Source organism: Protobothrops mucrosquamatus, unplaced genomic scaffold (genome assembly GCF_001527695.2).
Source record: "Protobothrops mucrosquamatus isolate PMUCROS unplaced genomic scaffold, P.Mucros_1.0 scaffold504, whole genome shotgun sequence".
In the NCBI taxonomy this organism is placed as follows: Eukaryota; Metazoa; Chordata; class Lepidosauria; order Squamata; family Viperidae; genus Protobothrops; species Protobothrops mucrosquamatus.
The window spans coordinates 344,451-357,402 of NW_015386820.1; the positions used below are offsets into that span (position 1 = coordinate 344,451).

Genomic DNA, 12,952 nt, shown 5'->3' on the forward strand with positions numbered 1-12,952 from the left:
CATAGCTGATATAAGGTCAAAATTTAAACTGTTAGCTAAGCCATTATGTTTTAAAATGTTGGGAAGACTAAATCCAATGGCACTGACTCTTTCATACTTTATGACCTATTGTCCTCTAGGAATCAGTAGAGTATGAAGAGTTAATTATTTAATGTGTGCCCTTTTTGTCTATCATTCCTCCCCCCTCTGTTTTTTGAATTTGCTAATCCGAGCTCACACCTTTCTGCCTTTGCTTCCCTGGAGGACACACATAGACCAAAAGTTCCTTTGATTCCTCTTTGGAGGATTCAGTTAGTTAGGTGCTAGATTGTCTATCCATATATTGTGTTTCCTATAAATAAATCTCCTTTCTGTTATAAAACCTGCTTGGTAATCATTGCTCAGGTCAAATTCCTGTTCTCAAGAATGTTCATATGTCCACAAAGAATGCTTCAAGCTCCATTTAAAAAAAAAAAAAAAGTTCAGCACTTTTGCTCTTTTAATTTGTTGCCTAAAGTTTTTGGAATAATTCCATTGAAAGATATTAAATATATTTATAGATATTTATCAATCACTGTTTACTACAATACACACAATCTGCAACAACTTTTCCTTCTTAAGACTCTTTCCTGTCTTTGTGGTGTGTGGCCAAGAGAAGAAATTTGGAAGATTTTACTTCTCCTTTTAATTAAAGTTTGCCACATGACCTGGATTTGTGGCTGACAATAAGCACCATTAACTTCAACATGTCACCTTTGGTCCTAGTTTACACAAATCACTAAGGCGCAAGAGGTTTGGTTTTTGGCTTTGCATGAAGTGTTAACTCACTCAAAAACCACCATATAATTAACATGTGGAATTCATTACCACAAGTTGTCAGGGCCACAAACCTGAGCAGCATTAAAATGAGATTAGATGCATTTACAGAGAACATAATCTCTAGTCTTGAAGACTCAAGGGCAGCATGACTGCTAATGTCACCTGAAGGGAAACAATGGCAAGGGAGGATCCTATCTCAATCACCTGCTCTTGAGTTGGCCACTGTGAAAAACAAAATCCTGGATTAAAGAAAGGTCTTGGCCTGACTGAGCAAGACCATTTTTGAGTTTGATTAATATGCAAAGCACGTCCGTTTCTTCAGCAAACCTTGATTTTAAAAATTGGCTTATTGATATACAAATCAAACCCATAAAACATGGATTATATGAACTACATTAATGATAATTTGCACTGCACTCAAACATAGAAGGCAAAAGTTTCCAATTGTCATTCTAATAAAAGAAGGAAACTGAACAATTATATAAACAGAGAGCAAGCTCCACCCTCTTTTAGTACTGATGGTATTACCTAGTTAGATAATGAAACGTCTGCAAGAAAACAACCAAGCTCAGAGCGTACAATTAATGATACAAGCTCATAGCTCTGCAATTTGTTTCTATACATACTAGCCAACCACATTTTTTAGCTTGGTGTGTTATGTGAATCCAGCCCATCTGGTTACTTTACACTTCTGTATGTCATGCAATTCCAGAAAATTTGGGCAACTGAGAAAGCCATGTTTAAATTAACCATATGTATCATATCATGAAAGCATAGCCACTCTCTGCAATGATATGGTTACTTTTATCTCTTTATATGGCAAGGAGACAAACATTTGCCAGATCACTACAGAGGAAACTAAAGGCAGGAAAAACAAAGGCAGAACAAAGCAATCAAAGTTATTACTTGCCATCACCATTTTGGTCTAGCAAGACTATATTCTGCCTGATTCAGAGATATGTTATCCATGAGTGGAGTAATCATGGCTTAGAACATAATCCATGCATAGGTTCAGAAAACTATGATGTATGTACTTGGTTATTTAACGTATGCTCTACTCAGCAGTAGCAAACAGTAAAATCTACAGATACCCAACTTCAAATGGTTTTTTTCTGATTTCAGATTGTTAACCAATCATACGCTACGCTTTTGCTAATTCATACATTCTACCAAGCCAAATGCTGTCTGAATTAAGCTTACGAATACGATCCTATGCAAGTTTAATCAGCAGTGTTACTTCCAACAAGGCTAACTTCTTATGATGCGTTTTAAGAATATTATTTTTATCTTTTTAAAAACATGTTGCGTTTAGCAAAACAGCCTGATAATTAATAAGGTTATCCCCATTTTAGTAGAAGCACTATCTTTAATCATGGTACATTATGAATGCATATTAACATAAGCAACATTTATATTGTAAAATACCCATCTGTTTCCTTTTAAAAAATGCTAACCATGCTGAATTTACAGAAGCTCAATAGAGTTCACTACCAAATGCAACGTTTTGTTTAACCGTTCAACATACATGTGTTAATTATTCACAGAGTCATCATATGAAAAGATCTGGCAAAGATTTATCGGCATTTTCTTTTGTCCCTTCTGATGGTCCTGTCCTACCTGATCTCGTGACTGCGGAAGGGAAGCTTGTAGGTTTAGGATCTGATTGAATAAAGGACTCTGCAGTACTGACTTTAGTAAACTTAATTTCTCCTCATTTCCGGAATCACCCCGTTCTCGTAATTTTGCTTGCAGGCGTTCTACTGCCTGGAGGGCTCGGTGAATATCTGGAAAAAAAACCCACATTTAACTGTGACATGCTATCTTCACCACGTTTATACACTATATGGTAGAAATCATTACATATAAAAATCATAACCCAAACTCCCAAGGTGCTCAGACAAGTTGAAAAAAGTTTTGGAGATAAATTCCATAAATTGTGATCATTGCCCAAAGCCTAGACCAGTGATGGCGAACCTTTTGGAGACCGAGTGCCCAAACTGCAACCGAAAACCCACTTATGCATCGTCGGATGCCGGGTGGATATGGCCCATTGGCTGGGCGTGGCCCATTGGGTGGGTGTGGCTGTGGTGGGAACGGCAGACTGGGTGGGATTAAAAAGTTCAATCAATCAATGCCAATTTTGCAAGATTTTTTTTCCCGCGAGAAGTTGAAATTGACTGATTGAACCTTTTTTTTTTTGCCCACGGTGGCAGAGGCCTAAAGTGAAAAGGTTTTATAAAACCCAGCTGAAGGCCTAGGACTTGGGCGACGGCGCACATGCCCACAGAGAGGGCTCTGAGTGCTGCCTCTGGCACCCGTGCCATAGGTTCGCCATCACTGGCCTAGATGATTCATTAAATGACTGTTTACATGACTGCTTTAAATTATAGTGAAAACCAAACGAAATTTGAAAGGAAGACAGCCTTAAGCCTCAAACACAGGGTCTTAAGCTTGTTCTGTTTGTAACCTAACTCAATTTGATTCTTTTGCATTCCAACATCATCTAGGATGATTTTGGGTGATATTTTGCATCAGGAGAATATTAGAGCCAATACCGGGCAAGAGGGAGGAGATTTGCTGTAAATCAGAATATGCATACAGCAGCAACATCTGGAGAATGATGAAAGTAGCCCTGGAGAATCACAAAACAAGTCCTGGCTTTTTCTGTACACTCACAATAATTTTGTACTCCAACGCAAAAGGGATGTGGTTTATATTGCAATGCTGCTTTTATCCTTTTAATTTATGCAATTAATTACATTAATGCAAATGCAACCCACACCCAAGCTGCTGAGGTTGCCTATGCATGCATGGATCAATGCCCAATCCCATATAGAATTGTTCATGCGGTTAAATAAATAATCTCTGATATGTTATCATGACCCACAAGTGAGGACTTAAGAGGAAGACAAATGATGAGTCATTCATGACAATGGCATCACACTAATAGGGGACTGGAGGCTAAAACCTATAAGGAACAGTTGCTGGAATTGGGGATGTGTAGTTTAATGAAGAGAAGGACGAGGGGTGACATGATAGCAGTGTTCCAATATCTCAGGGGCTGCTACAAAGAAGAGGGAGTCAAGCTATTTTCCTAAGCACCTGAAGGCAAGACAAGAAGCAACGGATGGAAACTAACCAAAGAGAGAAGCAACCTTGAACTAAGGAAAACTTTTTTCTGACAGTTAGAACAATTAATCAGTGGAACAACCTGCCTCCAGAAGCTGTGAATGCTGGAAGTTTTTAAGAAGAGACTGGACAGCCATTTGTCTGAAATGATATAGGGTTGCCTGAGCAGGGGATTGGACTAGATGACCTCCAAGGTCCCTCCCAACTTTTTTTTTATTATTATTATTATTATTATTATTATTATTATTATTATTATTATTATTATTATTATTATTATTATTATTATTATTATTATTATTATTATTATTATATTACTACTACTACCACCACTATGATTTACATTCAGGACCCAAATACATCATTTTGTGTCACAGTGATTTGCTGTGAACCCTGTGCATACTCTCTGCTTTTCCTCCTTTGGACTCCCACCCCTGCCCACCACACACACACACCAATGATTTATTTATTGAGGAATACTCCCATTTATCTTCTGTTAGAAAGATCAGTAGTTAAATTAACATGATTCTTCAACATGAGACTGTAACTGCTGGAATTAAGTATATACTAATTAATAAACTATATTAAATATATTTAGTATTTCTAAATGAACTTTATTACTATATCTTACCAATTGTTTCCAACATGACTTTTACTTAATTTCCACTTCACCAGATGTTAATTAATATAAGGTCTTCCTAAAAAAGAATTGGGAGAAAGGAGATCAGCAATTTTAAATAAATATTATAGAAACAAACACAATTCTATTGATCACACTAAAAAAATATCCAAGACTGAAAGGAATCCATTGCAATTACAAGTCAATTTTAATTCTGGTAGAAATACATTATAAGTAAAAACTTCATCACAATACAGTAAACTACAGAAAACTTTATTCCCAAAGTATGCACTTTTTTGGTGTCAGCAATGTCACTGCTATTTTAAACACATTGTTAAAGCTTTAACAATGGCTCCTGTTTAATCATATTATATGAAACAGTATCTGGTATTAATGTAAATGCAGTTTCTGGATTCCTCTATGAGGAAAACAGATATAGAGAAAGAAAGATGTTAAGAAAACAGGAGTGGAAAGCTATGTAGTTACTTTTCCTGAATCTCAGTCTCTGTGCAAGATTTTTTAAAATATTAATTGTTGCTATTTTTCAGAAAATATTAGTGACCCAAAGAAAACATAAATTCCATTAATGTCTGAAACTATGATACACCTATGAGAAACAAACTAAACATTAAAATGTTATCATCAAGATAAAGCATGTTTTCGTACCAAGAGGCTCTTAGCCAAGAACAGCTGTCAGCCTTCAGCTGACTAATCCCCTGGATTTTAAAGGCCTGTTATCTACCACATACTATTTTAACTATTTTACTACACACTCATCATTTCATCAAAAAGGTAACATGTACCACTAATCTCTTCTACCAGCTATAAGACTTCTCTGCAGATATAATCTCCAATGAAAAGTTTCATGCATTCATCAACAGTCCCATTTCATAAATCCTTTTTAGATAAATACCTCAGAAACTATAAGCTCATAGCATCAGATTAACCAACATGCAATGCCAAAGATAGCCAGTTCCATAATAAGCTTTACCTCAGAGCTGTTAGTGACTTTCAAGGCTTGCTAAAGCTAACACTGATATCCAGGCCAAGATGTTCACTGGATGTCACAAAAGAGCAGCTTCTCCTGTGAGTTAAGTAGGGAAGCTTCTTGTACGTGCTAATTTTACAATAGCTAGGAAATGCTGGGAAAACAAATTTCTAATTTGTTCCTACTAAAAAGGTCCTGGCAATCACTGAGATGTATGTATGTATGTATGTATGTATGTATGTATGTATGTATGTATGTATGTATGTATGTATTTTATATCACTGCCCGTCTCACATATGTGACTCTAGGCGACTAGCAATAAAATGCAAAACATGAAAACCCATAACAGCCAAGCATCATTCAACCAATTAACTACACAGGTAGGAGTCAGGCACAAAACCCAAGGCCTGATGGAAGGTCAGCAGGGATGGGACCAATCTCATCTCAAGATGGATGATGTTTCAAAGGGCAGGTGTCAAGGCAGAAAAGGTTTTGCTTCTTAGCCCCCTGGCGTTTCTTAGCCAATGGTACACAAAGGATGGTACTCCTGCCAAGTTGGGTAAGATGGGGTGACACAATTGGGGAGAGACAATCAAGGAGTCCCAAGCCATTAAGAGTTTTTAAAGTAACAACTAGTGCCTTGAATTATACCAGAAACACAATGGAAGCTCCCAGAGTAATGGTGTCACGTGTATCTAACCAAACTACAAATCCTTAGGTGAGATCTTACTATGACCTCAGCCATGACTATCATGGGAAACTATCACATTAAAACAGGTGTTTGTCTACTTGTACCGCTTAGCAACTGAGGCCATCATCCATAATTTACACAGCCAACATGTCTAAGGCCACACAGATCTTAATTATTTGTGCTTTTTTATCCAACTTGCTGTCTCAGGAAATAAATAGGGCTCCCTCAATATATTTCTTTCACCGTCAGAAAATTACATTTGCACTGTATTGTTTTCATAAAAAGTTCTGAAACTTTAGCTTCTGGATGATTCAGTTCTGGGCCTGTTAAATTTGAATTTTTATGGCTTATATGAACATAAGTAGGGATGAGGCAACACATGAAACCACGCCTCCAATCCGTGGAAAAACCTCTCTCTATGGAGCCGGTCCCTGGTGCCCAAATGGTTGGGGACTATTGTCCTAGACTCAAGGCTACACTGCTTTAAAAATAGACTTTGAGCATGTCCACAACCATGAGTTGTGACCTGGATCTAGCAAAAGGACCACATCCCTATCCTTGAATAGGGCTTTCAAGAGGCACCATCTGATGGAGCTCTTCAATGAATTTCCAAGCTTCTCCAGGATCTTTGAATCTTTGTCCTGGAAAGGAAACAGCATCAGATAGAGGGGAGGGGAATTTCATCCATGTCATTGAGTCTATACCATCATCAGCTACTGGAGACTGATAAGAGTCGTAAGATAGAGTATCTGATTTGAGAAGCAAAAACAAACAGCTGGATAGCCTCCTTTCAGTGCATCTAATAACATTTATATGCTTTAAGTTAAGCACTGGTTGAATGATGCTCTTATTTCTACAGATTAAGTGTCTGTATCCTTGGGAAGCCCAGATGATTTCAGATGTCTCTCCCCATTTAATCAACAGAATAGAATGAGGTGGTCACCTAGTTATGTATATTTCTCTGGATCTAAGTGGGCTATTGCAATCACTATCATCTTTGTGAATTCACTGGGAATTGAACACAAGTCAAATGGAAGAACCATGGTGAACAGCGAGTATTCCAGTGTGCTCCTAGTGTTTGAATAAGTGACTTGAAATCAGTAGTCAGAATTCTTCTGTAACCTGTGAGGCTGGATCATTTTGGGGGGAGGAGCATTTTATCCCTTTATGATGGATTTCAGAGTTTCCATCCAAACTTGTTCTATTTGATGTCACTCACTTCAGATCCAGAACGTTATACCATTCCTTGCTCTTTTTAGGAACAATGAAGAATATGGGATATCAGCCCAAGAATGTCTCATCTTTGGGGATTTATCCAATCACTTGTACACTCAAAAGATGATTTAAGCCTTCGGGATATTTTGTTGCCTTGTGAGTGAATGGAGAGTGCAACAGAGCAATATTGATATAGGCTTGTGGATTTTATGATATGGCATTATGAGTCTGTGTTTAGGAAACATGCATCATGACAGTTCATAGCTGGATGAATTCCATTAGCCTCTTGCATACACGGAGACTGTAATGATTACTGTTGTCTGTATATTTGCTCTACTTTTAGTGGAAGGCATTCTTCCACAAATCAAAGCTGAGGTTGATGTGATATGTTTTGGAAACTTTGCCTCCTCCAGAGTGAGATGAGTGTTTTGAGTCAGGGTTTAGCTACAACTGAGGAAATGAAAGAGGTAGCTTGATAATCTACTGACCTTGCTGTAATGTTTTAGATTAGGGGTAGGTCTTCCTTTTTCTCCTATCCTCAATTAAATCTTACAGACTTTCTTACAAAATTGTGAGAAGTGGGGTTTTTTTTAAAGTCTAATAAGTTAGAGGATTACCTATTAGTCTTTCTTCTTGTCTAGGGACCTTTCACCTTCCCCCTTATCTCTCTTGTCCTGAAGGAAGGTGTCTGAGTTAGGTGTGATAAGGGGTGGCAACTGGGTTCATCTCTATTTGATTGCTTGCCTCTTCCCTCTCTGATGTCAGCCTGAACCTCAATCTCCAAGATGAGAGTCTGGAGGAAAAAGGGGGAAGGTGTGGGACAGTTTCCTTCTTCCTACACTTTGATCAAGTTGTAGAGTTCCCGAATGCTGTTTACCAGGCGTTGTTCTCATTTTGTCCTCTTCACTTCTGAGGAGTGGGAGGCTAGGGGGCTTTTGAGGAAGAATAACTTGGTGGAGCCAACTGAAGAGACAGAAGAGTGCTTATCCTTCAGCCAAGTATAGTGGATTGGATCAGGCGCAACTTCATCTTCTCTGTTGCCTGGACTATATCTAGCCATGGAAGAATGGCAATGGTCCCTAGCACTTCTAAACATCATGCCACTTGTGGCTGGCAACTTAACAACCCCTGACATCAAGGGTGTCCTTGATGGAGCTATAGGCATGTAAACACTCCAGTGAAAACCAGATCAGAACTGGGAAAAGAAACAATGTCAATAACTTTTCTAGCCCTGGTTTTGGTGTGAGTCTGCACACTGTTGAATGTCCTGGGTCTGATTTGGGATTAAACTCAACATTAAACTCAGTGCCATTTTAGGATAATAAATGCATGTACTGATTTAGCTGCGTTAAAAATAGCAACAAAAGGAATTTAGCAAAATGCAATATATCGTACTAATGAGAAAATGTAGTGATGAGCATTAATGTCATTTCAAAATTGGATTAATTTTAAGACAATCTTTACGTTATAAAAAGGTACCATCATTGTAAATTTATTTTGGCGCTCTTAATGTCATTCTATTCGCTTTCCAAATACAACCATTCTCCATCTGAAAACACAGTTACGATACATGTTCACTAGCCTTTTGTAGCAAGCCATTTTAAGCGGTCTTTGTAAAGGTCCATATTTTTGTCACCATGTTCGTATCACTCACATTTTTAATTTTTATACTACTAACATGCTAAAAACCACCAAGGCAATATACAAATCTCTCCTACCTATCCTTCTTTAAAAAGGGTGCAACTAGTCTGCAAAATACAAGAATTACTATTTACATACAATGGATAAAGAACAACATCTGAATAGAAAACCACCATGTAATCAAAGTGTCCCTATTTATATCAATATTGACAAAATTGTCTGCCTGAAAATACCTGCTTATAATTTAATTTACTTCCGAGTTAAACTTCTTTTTGTTTTTTGCCTGGACCTTTTATAACCCAATCTGTGAACTCACTGGAAGTGTAAACAAGATGGCGAAAAAGCCTATGCAGTAACACAAAATATGCCACTACAGCGAACCACAATAAACAGCAAGATCCCAATGAGCTAAATTCTGTAGTTTAATTTATTAGGTTACCCATCATCATGCTTGTGATTTCACTGCATAGTTTGGCATTTGCAAAAAAGAACAGATATATACTAAAGTCCATTAATATGCTGACATTTATTTTAGTGAGTGCATTGAATTTGATTACTAAGTAATTCTTTAAATTGGGCTCTACCTTATATAAAAAATGCAAGAGGGCTTTAAAGCCAAGTCATACTGAAAGTCTATTTGTTATATGTAAATGTTAACAAAGTATGTCTCTTAACAGACATGATGCTTTAATACAGTATGTTTAATGTTAGTTATTTCTATTATGTCAATATAAAATGCATTTATACATGAGAAAATGGTCATATACTTAATTTGAAGCTTAAATCTATTTTATGAAAATATTTAAAGGCTCTATATTATTTATTTAAAAAATTCCCAAATTATTTGATATGCTCTATTTTTTCTAAATCCATGTCTTAAAAACAAACAAGTGGCACCCTGTTTCTAAGAAATGCTTTTAATGTTCTAGTGATTTGCAGCATACCATTAAAATATGCTTATTCCATAGTTTCACTGATAATTATACATTGCATATCATCAAAATTCAACTACTGCATACAAACAAGTTTAACCTCTTCTTTCTATTCTTACTATATACACTGACATTGAAATATAGCTTTGCCTAGACTACTTCTGTTTCTCTGTTGAGTTTAACAAATGTTTCTAAATCAATGCATCCAAGTCAATGGATTGTGAAACTATCCAAGAAATAGTTAAATGGTGGAGATTATTTTTAGCCCAGAGTTTGAAATTAAAAGGTTAAGGGCTTGCCTAGAAAATAACGAAGGCATGATCAAGATTATTTAACAATTCATTATGTCTTAATTCAGTGTAGTCTTACTACCTGTATGAAGACCTCAATTTCCCCACCCTTTCAAACAATATAAATATTTTCGAGTAATGAGATCCCAGAATGTTTGCTATTTTGGATTAATATGGAGTGCAGATGCAGCAGATCTGCCTAATGTTCGTCACTCTACAATTGTATATCTAAATTCCCACTCTTCTATTCCAGTCTAATTACATCAGGAGTAATTATCAGTTTCTTGATTACCTACTCTCAGTTATTGCAGCAAAACCCAACTCTACCTATAGCTAATCGCTGGAAAGAAAGACTGAGAAATGCATCTTATCTATTTCTAGTGATGCTAAACATAGGAGGGGGATAAACAGACTCAAGTTTCTTTATTTTAAAAAAAGCCTTTACTGTACTGCTTTTCCTCCCTTTTAATGCACTAAAGTTCAAAGATGCCGTTCTCGATTTATTCCATTTTTCCCCAGTTATTTTACAGAAAAGAAGCCACGAAAAGCTCCCCGCCCTAAGGGAGGATGCTGTTTTTAATCTGCATAATTGACTCCAATTCATTGAAGTGCGCATGCAACCCAGAACAGATCTCCCCTCCTCCCTTTCTCAGCCATACAACTTCTTTTTCACTTTGGGCTGTGTTAAAACAAAAGGCCGGCTGATTTACCCATATACACACATATACATACACATACACACACCCAAACTAAAACACTACGAAGATTCTATGCCACACCAGGATTTCAGAAGGATAAAGTTGCAGGGTACTTTGTGGTTTGGGAGGGGGGGGAAGGGTCCTATATAAACAGCCAAGCTAGAGGGAAGAATTGGGGGGGGAGTCCTATAACATTAATAAATTCCTTACGCCTTCGCCCACCCAGCCCCTAATAAAATGAATCCAACTCAACCAGAGGAAGTAGTAGCGCTTTTGTTGACATCCACTTGCTTCCCGAGACAGGCACCGATGCAAAACCAAGGAGCATCCCTTCTGATCCTCCCGCAGTTTAATGAGGACCCGGTTTACCCCTCCCCTTGCAAACACACACACAACAAACACACACCCCTAGACCCAGTTGCTGGAACTTGGCCAGCCCAGCCCAGCTTCCCCTGAAGAAGCAACAGGCGGCCTAACCTTCCCTTGGCCGCGCCAGCTAAAGCTACGCCGGCCTCCTTCAGACCCGCCTCCAGCGAGGCACGGTGAGGGGCTTCCCTCCCCAACGCTATGACGCCCCCTCCCCAGAGAAAAGCCAGCCTGGCCGGCCGGCCCTCTCTTCCGCTGCTCCCCCCCCCCGCCACTACCTTAAACCCAAGCGGAGCGGTCTATCTGCTCATATGCTGGAAGGGCTGGGAGGTTCCCCCTCCCTCCCTCCCTCCCTCCCCAGCCTTTCAGAGGGAAGGGGGAGTGGGCAAGGAGCCCGCGCGCCGCCTCGCTCCCCCTCCCTTGGAAATAAGAACCCCCCACAAGAGTAACAATAACATTCAGGGCTGGCAAAGCGCCTCACGAGCAGCAGCAGCAGCGGCCGGCGGGAACAAAAGCTAGCGCGCGGCGATGAGAAGGCTCGCCCCGGGCGGAGCTTCTACGCCGCGTCTGCATTCCGAGAAGCGGCGGCGGCGGCCCTCTCCCAGCCAGGCTGGCCCTCAATGGAGCTGGGGAGTCCCGCACCTCAGGGCGTGTGGACGGAGGCAGCGGGCATTGCTTCGCTTTGGGACGAAGGCTCGTATTGCTGCCGCCGCCGCCGCCGCCGCCTCCTCCTCCTCCTCCTCTTTCCTCCCCCCCCCCCGCCTCCTTTTCTCTGAAGTAACGGCCCGGAGAGAAAAGCTGCAGGATATACACACGCGCAGGCGACCATGAAACTTAATCCTGCCCAGGCATCAGGAGGCTCGACGCCAAGGCCCCCTCCTCTTCCTCTCCTCCTCCGGCGACTAGACGCTCGACGTCCGCCAGCCTAGCCGAGCTCTGGCGCGGCGATTGCAAAGGAAGCACCATGACAACCGCAGCAGCAGCAGCAGCAGCAACAGGCGGGGGCCGTGAGGGGCCGTGCAAACTCCTCTATGCAAGGCGGCCCCGCTAAGCTGCCCTAGTTTCTATTTTTTTTTTTATTATTATTATTATTATTATTATTATTATTATTATTATTATTATTATTATTATTATTTCATGGAAGAGAAAGGAGAGGAGAGGGCGGGACAAGGAGAGAGGAAGAAAAGACCGAAGGTTGGAGATCCTGCTCTCCGAGGAATAGCTAAAGTTTGGCATTGCTGCTTGCTTGGGCAGAGTACCTTTTAATCCTGTCTCATAAAACCTGTGGTTTTGCACCTTCTCTTTAGTGGCTGCGAAGACAGAGCTCTTTTGATCAGGAAACTAATCAATGTGCAGCATGGTCTCCAAACCGCTGGCCACTTGGGATGTGTGTGTGTGTGTGTGTGTGTTGCCAGGTGTAACCGATCTGTAGCGCCAGTTTTATAATAGAATAAAATTAGGCTGCGTTGTGCCGCCGCTTGCATCTATTTAAAGGGTTTCTTTTTTTTTTCCTAGCTCAACGCGTTGCATCATTTTAATCTGGTAGAAAATCAGATTTAATTTGATTAAAAGGTGAGGAATAAATCAT

At 39.6% G+C, this 12,952-nt stretch overlaps 1 protein-coding gene across 1 annotated transcript in view; it reads right to left on the reverse strand.

Moving 5' to 3' along the window:
• The window catches only part of MPDZ (multiple PDZ domain crumbs cell polarity complex component), an 83,238-nt gene extending 78,667 nt beyond the window's left edge, over nucleotides 1-4,571 (reverse strand). The window contains exons 1-2 of the mRNA XM_029284300.1: nucleotides 4,556-4,571; nucleotides 2,416-2,582 (exon numbers count right to left, since the gene is read on the reverse strand). Coding sequence (XP_029140133.1) covers nucleotides 2,416-2,582; nucleotides 4,556-4,571 — 183 coding nt within the window. The remainder of the gene's footprint in view (nucleotides 1-2,415; nucleotides 2,583-4,555) is intronic.
• Nucleotides 4,572-12,952: the final 8,381 nt, after the last annotated feature.